A 15,264-nucleotide genomic window follows, 5' to 3' on the forward strand; every position below is an offset into this window, starting at 1 on the left:
CCTTAAATAAGCATCCATGCAGGTTATAATTAGCATGTCACTATTAAGTTAGTAATAACTAATGTAGTAATAACAACAATACAATCAGAATGATATAATTATGGAAGTTTGGATTAACAGAATAATGTATAGCAGGGATTAGTGTAGGATCTTCGGAAGCAAGCTAGAAGATCACTTTTAAATATTAGTATAAGTATAATAGCATAATAGTAATGAAGGTAAACAGAAGTAATGTGTAGGTAGGGGTGGAAATAGGCTAGGCTAGGCTAGGCTTTAGAAGGCCTGAACCTGGCCTATGATAAACTTAAAAGGCCTAAGCCTGGCCTAAGGCCTATCATAGGCTCAGTTTTTTGGCCTGGCCTGACCTTTTTAAAAGTCTGGCCTGGCCTAAAAGCCTATTTAAAAAGCCTGTATCTTATTAAAGTTTTCAATAAATCTATATAACTTAAGAAGTCTTGTAGGTCGGCCTATATATACATATATAAGTGAACGTATTTAGCATTTGTTTATGTGTATATATATATATATATATATATATATATATATATATATATATAGGGTAGTCTATTTAGCTTTTCCCCCCCTAATATATATGCATACATGAACCAACTTATTTAACATATCTCTAGTATATATGAAAATATAGGCCGACCTATAAGGCTTCATAGGCTATTGTAATAGCCTAAGTCTGGCCTATTTAATAAAATAGGCTTTTAAAAAAGCCTAAGCCTAGCCTCTTTATTAAATAGACCTGGCCTGGCCTAGGCCTATGTAGGCTGGGCCGTAGGCCCCTGTAGGCTGGCCTAGACTATTCCCACCTCTATGTGTAGGCAATGGAGTATTGATGTAATTGATAAAGTTGGCATTTATTTGTTTGTAGATAAAAGGGGATTATTCTAGGACAGTAGATAGTGAATTAATCGGATAAATCAGATAACCGATAAAGAATTGAATTGTGCCCGATTTATCGGTGTCGAATTGTGATTGTATCTTATGAATTATTGTGGATACCTTTGTGATTATTTGTTAATGGCATCGACCGTTGATTATGTGAATTATCGGAATCGTCCAGTTGTTTATATGAGGTTGTTGTAAAATGTGTGAAGTGATATTACCTTTAATAATCGGTAATAATTGTGATATAGGCGTATGCCTTGTGACGAATTTTTTGTGAAGTAAATGATGATGATGATGTTTTGTGATGTTCGGTTCAGCGAGTCGCATATATATATATACTGTGAGTCCGTGACAGTCTGGATTGGCAAATTAGTGACGAAGGCTTATGCCTTGTGCCTCTGAATTGGGCAATTGGTGACAGGGGCTGAAGCTCCGATTGGTACCACATGCATATACATGAGTCATGTCCTATGTGTCTTATGTGATTCGTAGTTGTGACGTTTTGGGATTATATCGTGATTATATTTCGTGACTTGTTAAATGATGGAAGTATGTGAAGATGTGAATTGATGATTTTACGAATAGTATGATGATATCAATACTTGTGAATGCGATTAACTGAATATATCTGGTGTGACTTATATGTGATGTTTTGCGACTAGATGTGTGACTTATATGCGATGTTTTGTGACCAGATGTATGACTTATATGCGGTGATGTTTGGGACTAGAATTATGATTTATACTTGTGATGTATCGTGAATTGACTTGCAAAGTAAATGAATTATATATATATATATATATATATATATATATAATTGATGAGAATATGAAGTGTTGTGACTTGTTGTGCGATGAAAAGTATGTGAGATTTGTCAGTTGGTGAAAGTATGAAGTGTATGGCAATATTAATACTTGTGATGTGATAACCATATATGTCTAAATCCTAATATACAATTTATTATACGCTCCCTTATATGATTTGATATCTCACCATTTTCTCTTGTTCGCCGTTGCCTTTATATTGGTAACGTGCAGGTGTTCGAGTATGAAGTTTTAGTTGCCGTTAATCGAGTCGGTTGTCGCTCTAATACGTAGCACTCGAGGGGGGATGATTTATGATGTTTATGATGTTGTTGTTTATTATTTTATCTTAGCTGAATAATATGATATTGACTCAAAGATTGAGAACTATGATTCCGCCATGTTCTAATAAAAGAAGTTACTTGTTTTGAAAAGTATTATATGCTGAGTATTTGTTTAATTGATCAAAGAAAGTGCTATGTATCCGCTAAATGCGATTAAGTGATTTATTGCGAAATGAATATGTGATACCTCATTTGTTTGTCGAGGAATTTTGAGACTTTGATTCTTGGATAATTGCCGAGTAGAAATGGGGTGTTACATCTTCTCTTGATTTTCTAAGACAACTAATAGGACGATCAACATATGCGGCAAATGCGACAAACCCTTGCACTATCATACAATAGCAAGGGCTTGAGAGACAATTGTTTTAGACTGAGCAAAATGACCCTCAGTCGACCACACAGAGGGAGTTACAATTCATTTGGATTGCACGCATCACATGAGAGCTGCCATATACAATAGTAGAGGCGATCCAAAAGCAAGATACGTCTAACGACAGTGTGCATCTCACTAGCAAATAACAGGTTGTTACAACAACCATATTATATAAAGAATACGCGCGGAGAATTCAAGTACACGACTCTAAATTCAAATTTCATTCACTTTTCTCATTCACATACTGACTTGATCGCTAGAATACTTACCTTGTAAACTAGCTCATCCTCCACCACATCGAAAACTCAAATCCAACATAATTCACCATAACAACCGATTCCCCAATTAATAATGATTTCGTAACGAAACGATCCTCTTAAAATGTACAGTTTTTTTTTTGTTGACAAAAGCAACATCAATTCATTTCATTAAATAAATATTGTTCAACACACGGAAGAATCAAATAGAGAACCATGCGTCGAGACAAAAAATTAACCGTTCCAATAAGATTATGAGCAACACAATTAGCTTGACGCTATATTAAATTTTATTAAAAATACCAAATATTAAATTTTGTTAACGTATTTAAGCTATATCGTAGGAGTCATAAACTGAATAAAAATCGTATTATATAGTATTGCACCCTTACATGTAGATTGATTTGTCAAGTAATATTAAAAAGACATAAAATAACATCCATAGAAAATAAATGTTGGGAAAGAGATTATGATCCAAAAAGGCAAACTATATCATCCACTCAATCAATTTGTACATGAAATTGGTTCTAACGAGTAAGTGCACCTACCCATGCACACACCACAAAAATAAACAACCTAAAATAAAACAAAAACAAAAACAAAAAACATAAACTTGTGAAATTACAAACAAGGATGATTAGGAGCAGCACTATAGCAGTTACCACTAGTGTTGCTGTTTCCCACACTCAAAGATTATGCTCACATTCACTTCCCATAAATTATAGATCATCTTTCTCTCCTCGTAACCCTTCTGCGTTCCTCAAATGGAAAAGAAACATTGCTAGTTCCAATAACAATCGATTCAGAATGGCAGCAACAAAAGCATTGGCTCAACCGCTTCAGAATGCTGACGAGCTCATTGATTCCGTTGAGACTTTTATTTTCGACTGTGATGGTATGTTATGTTAGCTTTCATTTTGGTCTCTCTGTGATGTTGCACTTTTGAGATGTTAATGTTTGATGCTTTTTATATTGATGTGATGCTACCTTTCCTTCTCCTTTGGATTTTGATTTGCAGGAGTTATATGGAAAGGTGATAGTTTGATAGAAGGAGTGCCTGAAACTTTGGACATGCTTCGGGCAAAGGTTTGTGTATTAATGTAGGAACTAGGTTCTTATCTGCAAGTGTGAATGTTGGGTATTATTCAATCTATCATTATTATGTTTTTAGCAAAAAACTGAGATTTGTGTCTTTTAATGAACTTGTTTAGGGAAAAAGATTGGTTTTTGTTACCAATAACTCAACTAAGTCTAGGAAACAATATGGAAAGAAGTTTGAAACACTTGGCTTGAATGTCAATGAGGTTAGTTCACTTTTTTTTCCTTCTTCTGCTTGCTCAGAAGTTGTTTAATCAATACTCATAACTTCTAAATATTTAACTACTGAGTTATGTTATGTCAGGAGGAGATTTTTGCATCGTCTTTTGCAGTTCCTGCGTATTTGAAATCCATTGATTTCCCAAAAGATAAAAAGGTAACATATATTATCTTTTCGTTTATATAGTATGATTGAAATAAATATTTAGTATTTGGTCACCAAGTTAGGAGCTCTTTTAACCTAAGGTGAATCAGAGGTTAAAATTTGGGGTAATTGGGAGAACAATCTTCCTGGTGAACTGACCGTACCCCAAACCAACAGACGTGAACAAGTAGAGTATACTAGTGCGCTCAAGAGATCCATGTCAAAGAAACTCGGCAAAATTAGAACACACTATAGGGTCCAACATGAATTGTATGACATGTTTGGACACTGAGAAATTAAACGTTTTAAAGCCAACCAACGGATAAATGTTTATTTGTAAATTCTCTTATAATGATGGTGATGCCAAACATGATGCTTACGTTGTTTATGTTAAGCATATACTGCTTGAGAAATAATATTGAACCCTATCATTTCATTTCTGTTATGGTATGGTTGAGTGCAATATCTTGTACGAACTATTCTTCAAAGTTCAAATCACTGTTTGAAGTTAGTATAGTACTGATCCATCGGCACGATTTAGGTTTATGTCATTGGAGAAGAAGGCATCTTGAAAGAGCTTGAGCTTGCTGGATATAAGTATGTTGGTGGGCCGGTAAGTATTGAGCTTGAATATGTAAAACCTTTACTGCCTGTTCTTTTGCATGCTTTGAAATTTGATCTCTTGCTAATGTGCAATACCATTTTATCAATATTTTAATCAGTTTTACTAATAAGCATATACTCCAATTTCCGCATGATATTCTTTCAGGAAGATGGCGGGAAAAAGATCGAGCTTAAGCCAGGGTTCTTGATGGAGCACGATGAAGATGTATGTACTTCTCGCCTTTTTTGATAATTAGCAACATTTAATAATATTTCTAGTTCCTATTATAAGAGTCTGTTTTTTATTAGGTTGGAGCAGTTGTTGTGGGGTTTGATCGCTATTTCAACTACTATAAAGTCCAGTAAGATTTCAAACACCAACACTAAAACATTACAATTACATATGCTTGGTGCGCTCAATTTAGAGACAAACTCGTTAATATGACTTTTTCCTTTGAAATGACAGGTATGGAACTCTCTGTATACGTGAAAACCCTGGATGTCTTTTTATTGCTACAAATAGAGATGCTGTTACTCATCTCACAGATGCTCAAGAATGGGCAGGTTTGTCCTTACTCCCTCCTTCTCGCTATCATTTGTTCTATTTTATGACAATATATGCATAATAATAATAATAATAATAATAATCAAGCGAGTTTTCAAAATTCGTATGACCGTTCTACAATTACAGTTTGGTTACATAAATAAAGGAGCAAGTTAGCTGGTTTATAGCAGGCTATATTACCAACCTAAACCAGTTTAATCAATACAATCCATTACACGGGGCAGTATGATATTCCTATAAGTTTTGTGTAGGTAGTTGAATCTGCTACAATGTGTTTAAATTTCAGGTGGAGGCTCTATGGTTGGTGCTCTCGTTGGATCCACTCAACGTGAACCACTTGTTGTTGGAAAACCCTCAACTTTCATGATGGACTACTTAGCAAACAAGTATACTTCTTATACCTTGTTTTATATACTTCATGCATGATACTGATAACTATCAATGTTATTATTTAACGTAAATGGATGCTAATCGTGACATATATAGTTTATCTTTTTTTCTACATCAGTTGAGCTGTACTAAACTACTAATTGTTCTTAAACTAGGAAACATAGAACTAAACAATTTTCCCATCTACTATGGAAGTATCATAATTTTCCTTTGATTGTGTTGTAATTTTATTGAACAGGTTTGGCATTTCAAAGTCACAAATATGCATGGTTGGGGACAGATTAGACACTGACATATTATTTGGTCAAAATGGTGGCTGCAAAACTCTTCTTGTCCTCTCAGGAGTCACCACAACGGCTATGCTTCAGAGTCCAAACAACACCATACAACCAGACTTCTATACCAACAAAATTTCAGATTTTCTTTCCCTAAAAGCTGCAGCTGTATGATGACTACTATAACAATGGAGTAATCTGTTAATTACTTGGACACAAGATATTTTATTAGAATTTATTAAAAATGGTGAACAAACTTCTGTTTTACGAGGTTTCATCATTCATTCTGTCCCCGAATTAATCGTAAAATAAATAGTGTAAATGGTTGAATGATTGACAATTCAAGGTTTGCTGTTGAAAGCATTTAGAACTTACACAAGCATTGGCCATTCTATCAGAATTCATCATCATATTATTTTTGAGTTCTTGATGATTTCTTTATGTATCACTATCCAAGCAGACCTTTCATTTTGCAAGAAAAGAAACTGAATGCAAATAAACTATTTCAGTTAAGTCCGGAACGGTTGGTTCTTATCAGATCAGATCTCTAGTAGAGAAGAAATCATCATGATACACAAGAACAGGAAATATCCGATCAGTCTCTAGTAGAGAAGAAATCATCCTGATACACAACAGAATAGGAAATATCCTTCATCTGATCAGATCTCTGGTAGAGAAGAAATCATCCTGATACAGCCGAACAACAAATATTCTTCTCTTTTTTTCTTTTCTTTTGGTACACTTTTAAGCATGGGTATCAAAATCTAAATCTTAACATCTTATGATTTTGCAATCTCACTCAACCCCAATGATTTAGATCTTAAGTAGAATCATGTTGTAGTCAAATTAAAATGGTTAAAACATTGATTATGTGCTATCTTTAGCTGCTCTGGCCACCAGCCATTACCAGTCGAGAAGGGTGACAAGATATAGAGGCGCAACAATTATTGCAACCTTACTTTTTATCAACCAATAATACAAAGACACTTGAGTATGTAAAAATGATATAAATAATAGAAATAAAACAAAATTGACAATTTAGTACTGATTTCTCATTACCAATAGCAACAAACCAAGTACAATATAGGTAACATAGAAATAGTAATTACAATACAAAAAGGGTACCCATTTTGTAATGCAACATCCATCTGAAAAGAAAAAAGAAAGTAATTCCCCAATGAATAAAAAAATATACTACTAGTAAACAGAGAATTTCTGTAACACAAAAAAGAGGCATATTACAACATCACACAGTAGTGTTGTTTCTTCTTTTGTAAACCACTCTTTCAAACCACTCTTGAAACTTAAACCTGGAAAGGCCATGGCCAATCCTTCAAATCCTCATCTTGAACCTTAGCACTTCCCAAAACAATAGCCCTAGAATTATTCCCTCCTTCAATAGAAGCATAATACTTCAAGAAAAAAGCCAGAGTCAAAACAACCCACTCCAAGAAAAAGATCAAAATAGCAAGTCCACCAGCCAACTTCAAGATCACAGAACCATCTTCCTCTCTAACATAAGACTTCAGCTCCCCAAGAAAATCACCGGTCCTTGTAAAAACAAGAACCGAAACCGAACCCTGAAAAATAGCAGTTAAAACAGTTGCCACCATGTGAGCAGAGTACCAACGGTTAGCACCAACAGCCGCACAGCCAGAAACAGCACCAGCAATGGTGAAGATATGGAGAAGGATCAAGAAGAAGCCGCAAACAGAAGGGATTAAGCGGAGTGAGAGTGTGAGGAAGATGCAGCTTGAAGCTGCACCCAATAGGACGTAGTTGCAGAAAAGGAAGAGCTTGTGGATGTTGTAGTGTCGTGGTGTTATTGTGGCTGGATGATTGTTCATTGAGAGACCCATTTGGGTTTGGAACAGAAAGACTGAAACCTTGATGAATGAGAGAGGAGTGTGATGAAGAAGATTTGAGATTAAGATAGAAAGTGAAGTGTGTTGTTGGATTTTGAAGATGAAGATGGTGTGGTATTATAGTGGTTTTTTGAGTTGAGTGGCCAAACGGTCATATTTTGTTTCAATGTTTGGGTCAAATGTGACCGTTGAAATACAATACCAGGTCATTCTTGCTTCACGTAACGGTTAGTTTCTAACATCTTTTTTCTTTGTTTTGAAATTAATAGACCTTTTTTTTTTTATTTTTTTATTTTTGGTTAATTAAAGGGTTCATTTTGTTCCTTTAACTTTAAAAAAATTTATATTGGTCCCTTAACTATTCAAATGGTGTCATTTTAGTCCTTTTGTCAAATTAGCGACTGATTTAGTGACATTTTTTGAATTTTTTTGTCGCTCCTAAAAAATTGTTTGAAACATGCATTTTTTTAGAGATGATATTTTTCATTAAAAACTGTTTTTCTAATAGAAGATTGAAATTCATGTCACGGGAAAAACCAAAAACCAGAGCTTAAGCTTTACATAATCGAATAAGCAGTTGTAAAAAATTTTTTTGGATAAAATATTTTAATAAATTTTAATATAAAAGGAAATAATTGAAAAACCCTTCTAAAATTATCACTTGTCGAGTAGGTTTTTACTATTCCATATTTCCATATGTTCGCTTTTATAAATACTAGTGGGATATCCGTGCATTTGTATGGGTATCGGTGTGATAGGCACGATTTTGTTTTCAAAATATAAATGAGAAAAACAAATTTATTTTACGAAAAGAGTATTATTTTTAAAAATTCTGAGTTGGCATTTTCGTTTTTTGAAGGTTAATATACATTAAAAAAAGCAAAATAGTTTTTTTTGTCCCATATGATAACTGTGGGTATTTTGGTCCCTTAACTATTCAAATAGTGGCATTTTAGTTCTTTTGTCATATTAGCGACTGATTTAGCGACCAATTTTTGAGTTTTTCCGTCGCTAATATGACAAAAAGACTAAAATGACACCTTTTAAAGAGTTGGGGGACCAATATAGAACTTTTTAAAGTTAAGGGATCAAAATAAACCCCGATGTTAACATACGGGACCAAAAATAATATTTTGCCTAAAAAAATTATTTGAATTCACTTTTATAAATACTAGTGGCATACCCGTGCGCTTGCATGGGTATTGGTGAGATACACACGATTTTGTTTTTAAATATAAATGAGAAAAAAAATTATTTTACAAAAAGAGTCTTATTTTTAAAAAAAGACATATTTTTTAAATAAAAATAAAATTATTTTACAACAATAATATATAGTTCAATTTTTTAAATATTATTTAAAAAGTATCGTATCTTAAACTGTAACAAATTTTAAAACAAAAATATTAGTAACATAAATAATTAAAAAACAACATATTTTTCTCGTGTTTGGATTCATACATTATTTTAAATATTTTTTATTTTTTATTTTTTAATTGTACAAAAAATATAATAATTCGTGGATTCGCATAAATTCTGATATAGGCACCGTACATTCGTACGGGTACTGTACGCGCATATGCTTCTAAAATATAATAATAGTGAAAAACAGAAAGACAAAATTATTTAGGCAAAAAAGTTTATTATTATGTATTTAATAAATTTATTTTGACATTATTTATAGTAATATTTATACAACCATTTCATTTTATAAATATCAAGTAATAACATAGTATTTGAAAATATTAGTAACATAAGTAATTAAGTTTTGGATGTGTTCGGATTTATACATTATCTAAAATATATTTACTTTAAATTTCTTTAATTGTATTAAAATATAATAACCCGTGAGCTCACACATATTTTAGTATGGATATGGGTGGCAAAATCGGGCCGACTCGCATATCTGTCAAAAAGTGGGGCATTGGATTGGGATTTTGGGCCCACCGCGCCGCCCACCAAAGCCCGCTCGCTAATGCCCGCCCAGCCAAAGCCTCCGCCTTTCAAAATCCGCCTAGCCTATCTATTCGGTCCGTCCCTCCTTAAGTCCGCCCTTTTTTAATTAATTTAGTAATAATAACTCTTGAAGATTTTATTTTATAAATTTATTTGTGAATATATGCACTATTTTTTAAGTAAAATTTATTAAAAAGATGCTTTATAGAAAATTGATCTAAAAATAAGTGAAAAATCTAATTGAAATGTAAAAAAAGTCAATTAATCTATTAAAGAAATGAAGAAAAAAATAGGCGGGCAAGTCCGCCGTCCTCCACCTTGGAGTGACGACCTAGATTTCCATGCTCATTTCCACTTAGCGGGCTTGTCCGCCGTGCTATTTTTTTACGGGCACAAGGCGGGGGCGACCTGCCCGTTTTGCAACCCTAAGTAAGGATACCCGTGCGTTCGTACGGGTACTAGTGCACTACATTTTTTCAAAAATAATAATAATTTGATTAAATAATATTTTTTTCAATATAAAAAATATTTTTTATTTGCCATTATTTACAAAAATAATTAAATAAATAGTAAATTTGTTCCCATTTTTTATCAATTTTTTTATCAATAACTATATTTTTTCAGTTGCATAAAATTTTCAAATCAGGAGAAAATAAAATTTATTAAAATTTTAAACAAATATAATTTTCATGTTTGATTCAATAATTATATATTAGTTTTATTTTTGTGTGCATAAAATAATTGTTCTGGACTGGGCCAAGGCTAGGCCCAACACCGCTTTCGGCCCAATAAGCCTCAGAGGCCCATGTATAGTTCATGGCCTTCCGACACGCCTTGCTCGGCACCAACACCGCGCTCGGCGTTAATTCTCCCCCGGACATCACCCTTGCCGAGGACCCTGCTCCGCGCAGGGCTCTTTCATATCCAATCCTCCGAGTAATTAGGATCCCACGTGGCTCCTAAAAGACCGCGTCTTCCCTTGGACTTCGGAGCGGTTAACCAGGACAGAGGGCGTACACGCACCTCCGATATTTCCGCTCAGGAAACCTGGCAGTCTCCTAGTTGGGCTTGGGAATCCAACCCAATAGCGAGATCATGGCCCAGCGCTGGGGGCTATATATACCCTCTTTGACTAGAGGGTCAGGTATTCAATTCTTACTCACTCTTAGCTAGTACTTGCGCTCCTTTGCTCGTCAACTTACTTTGGCATTGGAGTACCTTGCAGGTACACCCCCCCTCCTCCTCCTTCCTAGAAGATCCAGTCCGAGCAGCCTACGACGATTCTTCTGATCAGGTACGATCAGTGGCGCCGTCTGTGGGAACCTTGCTTCCCCATCTTTAAAGAACAAAGATCAAAGCTAATCATCCCCAATCGTCATGGCTGACAACAACAACATCCCAAGCGCTAACCCTTTCCTCCTTCACGAGCTGATCGAGGAATCCTCCCGCGAGCTAGCTAATCATCGTCGGGGGGATCGTCGGCGACAAAGGTCCGGGCATGAAACCCAGGACACCCAGCTGTTGCGGGTCCTACAACAGGTCCAGAATGTTGACCATGTTCCCCCGGAAGGGCACGTTCAGAACGGCGAGCAGATCAGAACGACCAACGTGCCAGAACATGCCCAGAATGTGAATGAGACCGACCCCCGAGACGGGCAACATGCTTCCTCGTTCACCCACACCTCCGAGAGGCGGAGAGCTCGTCATGGGGAAGAAGAGGAACCGCTCAACATTCCCGAGGATGCTGACCCCCTCACCGTCCGCTTACTCAAAGAAATACAATTGACGAACAGCCTCCTCAGAATTCAGGATGACCGAATTCACGAACTGGAAAGACAGCGGCGACGTCGCCCTTCTCCACGGAGGCGCTACAGGTCACGCTCCTATTCCTCCTCTCGCTCACCGCCGAGAAGATACCGTCGGCGTTCCCCGTCCTCTTCAAGGTCTCCCCCGAGAAGACATCGCCGCCGGAGGACTCGTTCCCGTTCTCCACACAGAAAGAACAGGAAGAACCAAAAACCTGAAACCGCTGAACAAAGAAGCCCCTCCCCCGAACAGGGCCGTCGGGGCCCTTCCAAAGCTGCGACGGGTAACAACCAAGAGGATCCCCGACGAAACAGGCACTACAATTCACCAGGACCGAGCGACGAGGAGGACTTCCGCAGCCCCTTGTCCGCCAGTATCCGGAGAGCCCGCCTCCCTCGGGGGATGGAAAAGCCGCCAGTGTTGGACCAATACGACGGAACCACTGACCCCGACGACCATATCCGGAGCATCGAAGCGGTCATGGACTATCACGTCGTCAGAGGCTCGATCAAGTGCCGCATTTTCCCGACCACCCTCAGGAAGGGAGCGATGAATTGGTACAGGAACCTCCCTTCGAATTCCATCCATTCTTGGACCGAGCTCAAAGAACTCTTCTTGAGCCACTTCACAGCCTCCCGACGGCAACCGAAATCGGAAGCCAATCTCGAGGCCGTAGTACAAGGACCCAACGAACCTCTTCGAGATTACCTTGAAAGATTCAACAAGGAGGCCGTCCAAGTACAGACAGAAGACTACATGAAGAGGTACATCTTGGAGCGAGGACTTCTCCCCGGCAGTGACTTCAAAAAAGCTATTAAGATTGAGAAGGTGCACTCAATGAATGACCTCCTCAACAAAGCAAAGGCATTCATCGATTTTGAGGAAGGCGAGGCAGCCGCAATCAGAGCCCCGAGGGGCAGTGGTGCCTCTCGCAACTCAAACCTCGAAGACCCGGGGTCGCGCCGAGGACAAGACAAAAGAAGGGACGACCGATCCCGAGATGTCAAAGAACGCCGAGGACCAGCAGGGCGTTTCAACGATTACACTCCTTTGAACACCTCCCGGGAGAAAATCCTGGCCGACTGCCAGAACGCCGAGTTCAAGAAATCCAACATCAGGCCCCCGAAGTCAAATCCTACAAGACCGGGGACAGACAAGTCCAAGTACTGCAAGTACCACAAAAGCCACGGGCATATGACTGACGAATGCATAAATCTCAAAGATGCCATAGAGACCCTGATCAAAGAGGGCCACCTGGCGAGATACACCAAGAAGGGAGAACACCCCAGAAGAGGCACCCCTCGAAACTCTGACGAGGGGAACTCACCAGACAGCAGACCACTTCAAGTCGCACTGTCCGTAACCCGACCGGAAGACTTCATCCCTTCGCTCGGCGTGACGACCGCCCTCAGCACCTGGGAACATTTCCCCACCGCTATGGTCATCTCCAACGGCGGGGACCCCGGCTCTCTCACCGTCAGTTCAGTCAAGAGAAAGTTCGACGAGCTACTCAGCGCCAATGCCGACCTCGGCCCTACTCTTCGGAAATTCCGAGGGAAGTCAGAGCCAATCACTTTCTACCTCGAGGAACTGCCCGGCGGGGCTCCAAACGCCACCATTCCCCTCCTCGTCCGAGCCAGAATGGCAAACTTCGATGTTCGACGGGTCCTGGTAGATGAAGGCAGTTCAGTCGACATTATGTACTCCCACCTCTTCCAAACACTTCAGCTAGACGACTCGCACCTTACCCCCTATGTCGGTTCCGACCTCCAAGGTTTTAACGGAGCCACCACCAAACCATGGGGATACGTCGAGCTGATTGTCACCTTCGGGGAAGGGGAGGCGTCCAGGCAAGTCAAAACCAGGTTTTTGGTAATCGACTGCAAGACATTGTACAACTGCATCATCGGGCGTCCCACACTGGCCGAGCTAACCGCCGTACCCTCCACGGTCCATCTGAAGATGAAGTTCTACACGAGGACAGGGAAAGTAGCCACCATCAACGCCGACATTGAAGCTGCGAGAAGGATCTTCGATGCGTCCGTCAAAGGACTAGAGCTGATCGCTCCTCCGACCAGCTCCAACAAAAAACCAAGAGCCGAAGACAAACATCCTCGGGAAGATCAGGTTCCAACGCCCAACGTCAGCTCAGTCGACCTCGATGCGAGGTTTACGCAGGAAGAACTGAAGACCGGGGAAGAGACACAATCGAAGGCCCCTCATCCCGTCCGGCCTGTCCCCGACGGAGACTTCGAGCTGATCCCCCTGGGGGACAACCCCAACAGAGCAGTAAAGATCGGCAAAGGCATCCCTGACCTGCCGAGGAAGCAACTCATAGCCTGCCTTCGGGCCAATGCCGACCTGTTCGCCTGGAGCGCCGCAGAGATGCCCGGACTCGACCCTGAGGTCGCCTGTCACCACCTCTCCATCAATCCAACCGCCAAAGCCGTAGTACAACGTAGGCGTCGGCAGTCTCCCGAGAAAGCGGAGGCTGCCGAGAAAGCTGTAAAAGACCTCCTAGAGGCAAATTTTATTTCCGAAGCCAAGTATTCAACTTGGCTCTCAAATGTTGTACTTGTTAAAAAATCTAATGGAAAATGGAGAATGTGTGTTGATTATACTGATGTTAACCGGGCATGTCCAAAGGACGCCTACCCTTTACCTAATATTGATAGACTGGTCGACAACTCGGCCGGCTATAAACTGTTGTCCTTCATGGACGCTTATTCTGGTTACAACCAGATTCCCATGGCGAAATGCGACAAGCAATGCACGGCTTTCATGACCGAATCGGGCAATTATTACTACAACGTAATGCCCTTCGGACTCAAAAACGCCGGGGCAACCTACCAGCGGATGATGAACAAGGTCTTCCGAGGAGAAATCGGCGACACACTCGAAGTGTATATGGACGACATGATCGTCAAATCTCGGGAAGACTCCGACTACACACTACATCTCGAGCGGGTCTTCAAGCAGGCCAGGTCCTGCAGGATGCGCTTCAATCCGGAGAAGTGTACCTTCGGAGTACGAGCAGGCAAATTCCTCGGTTTCTACTTAACAGAACGAGGAATAGAAGCCAACCCCGATAAGTGCCGAGCATTCTCAGACCTCCCTACCCCCACCAATAAAAAATCCATCCAAGTACTAAACGGAATGCTCACGGCATTGTCCCGCTTCGTCGCGAAATCCGCCCAGCATGCACTTCCATTCTTTAAGCTTCTTCGGAAAGAAGCAGCTTTCGAGTGGTCCGAGGAATGCGAACGAGCGTTATCCCACCTCAAACAAGTGCTCTCCAAACCCCCAGTGCTATCCCGACCAGACAGCAACGAGGTTCTCTATCTCTACTTGGCCGTTTCAAGCGAGGCAGCCAGCGCAGCCCTGATCCGAGAAACGGAAGACGGGCAGAAGCCAGTGTATTTCACTAGCAAAGCCCTACAAGGGCCCGAGGTCCGATATCAACAGATAGAAAAAATCGCACTGGCTCTAATAACGGCCGCCAGAAGACTGAGGTACTACTTCCTCGCCCACACTATCATCGTCCGGACAGACCAACCGATCAAGCAACTCCTCAGCCGGCCAGACATGGCCGGGAGAATGCTGAAATGGTCTCTCGAACTGTCCGAATTTGACATACAATACGAGGGCAGGAAAGCGTTAAAAGCCCAAGC

At 39.7% G+C, this 15,264-nt stretch overlaps 2 protein-coding genes across 2 annotated transcripts; one reads left to right on the forward strand and one right to left on the reverse strand.

Moving 5' to 3' along the window:
• Positions 1-3,206: 3,206 nt before the first annotated feature.
• On the forward strand, positions 3,207-6,391 carry LOC131629356 (phosphoglycolate phosphatase 1A, chloroplastic-like). The gene is made up of 10 exons (XM_058900144.1): positions 3,207-3,569; positions 3,693-3,760; positions 3,886-3,978; positions 4,077-4,148; positions 4,678-4,749; positions 4,906-4,965; positions 5,049-5,101; positions 5,206-5,303; positions 5,591-5,690; positions 5,933-6,391. The coding sequence occupies exons 1-10, from the start codon at positions 3,308-3,310 to the stop codon at positions 6,141-6,143; spliced, it is 1,089 nt and encodes a 362-aa protein (XP_058756127.1). The 5' UTR covers positions 3,207-3,307; the 3' UTR covers positions 6,144-6,391.
• A 598-nt stretch (positions 6,392-6,989) lies between these two features.
• Positions 6,990-7,934, reverse strand: LOC131629357 (uncharacterized). Its single transcript, XM_058900145.1, has one exon. The coding sequence runs from the start codon at positions 7,826-7,828 to the stop codon at positions 7,274-7,276; it is 555 nt and encodes a 184-aa protein (XP_058756128.1). The 5' UTR covers positions 7,829-7,934; the 3' UTR covers positions 6,990-7,273.
• Positions 7,935-15,264: the final 7,330 nt, after the last annotated feature.

Source organism: Vicia villosa, unplaced genomic scaffold (assembly GCF_029867415.1).
Source record: "Vicia villosa cultivar HV-30 ecotype Madison, WI unplaced genomic scaffold, Vvil1.0 ctg.000561F_1_1, whole genome shotgun sequence".
NCBI classification, from domain to species: domain Eukaryota; kingdom Viridiplantae; phylum Streptophyta; class Magnoliopsida; order Fabales; family Fabaceae; genus Vicia; species Vicia villosa.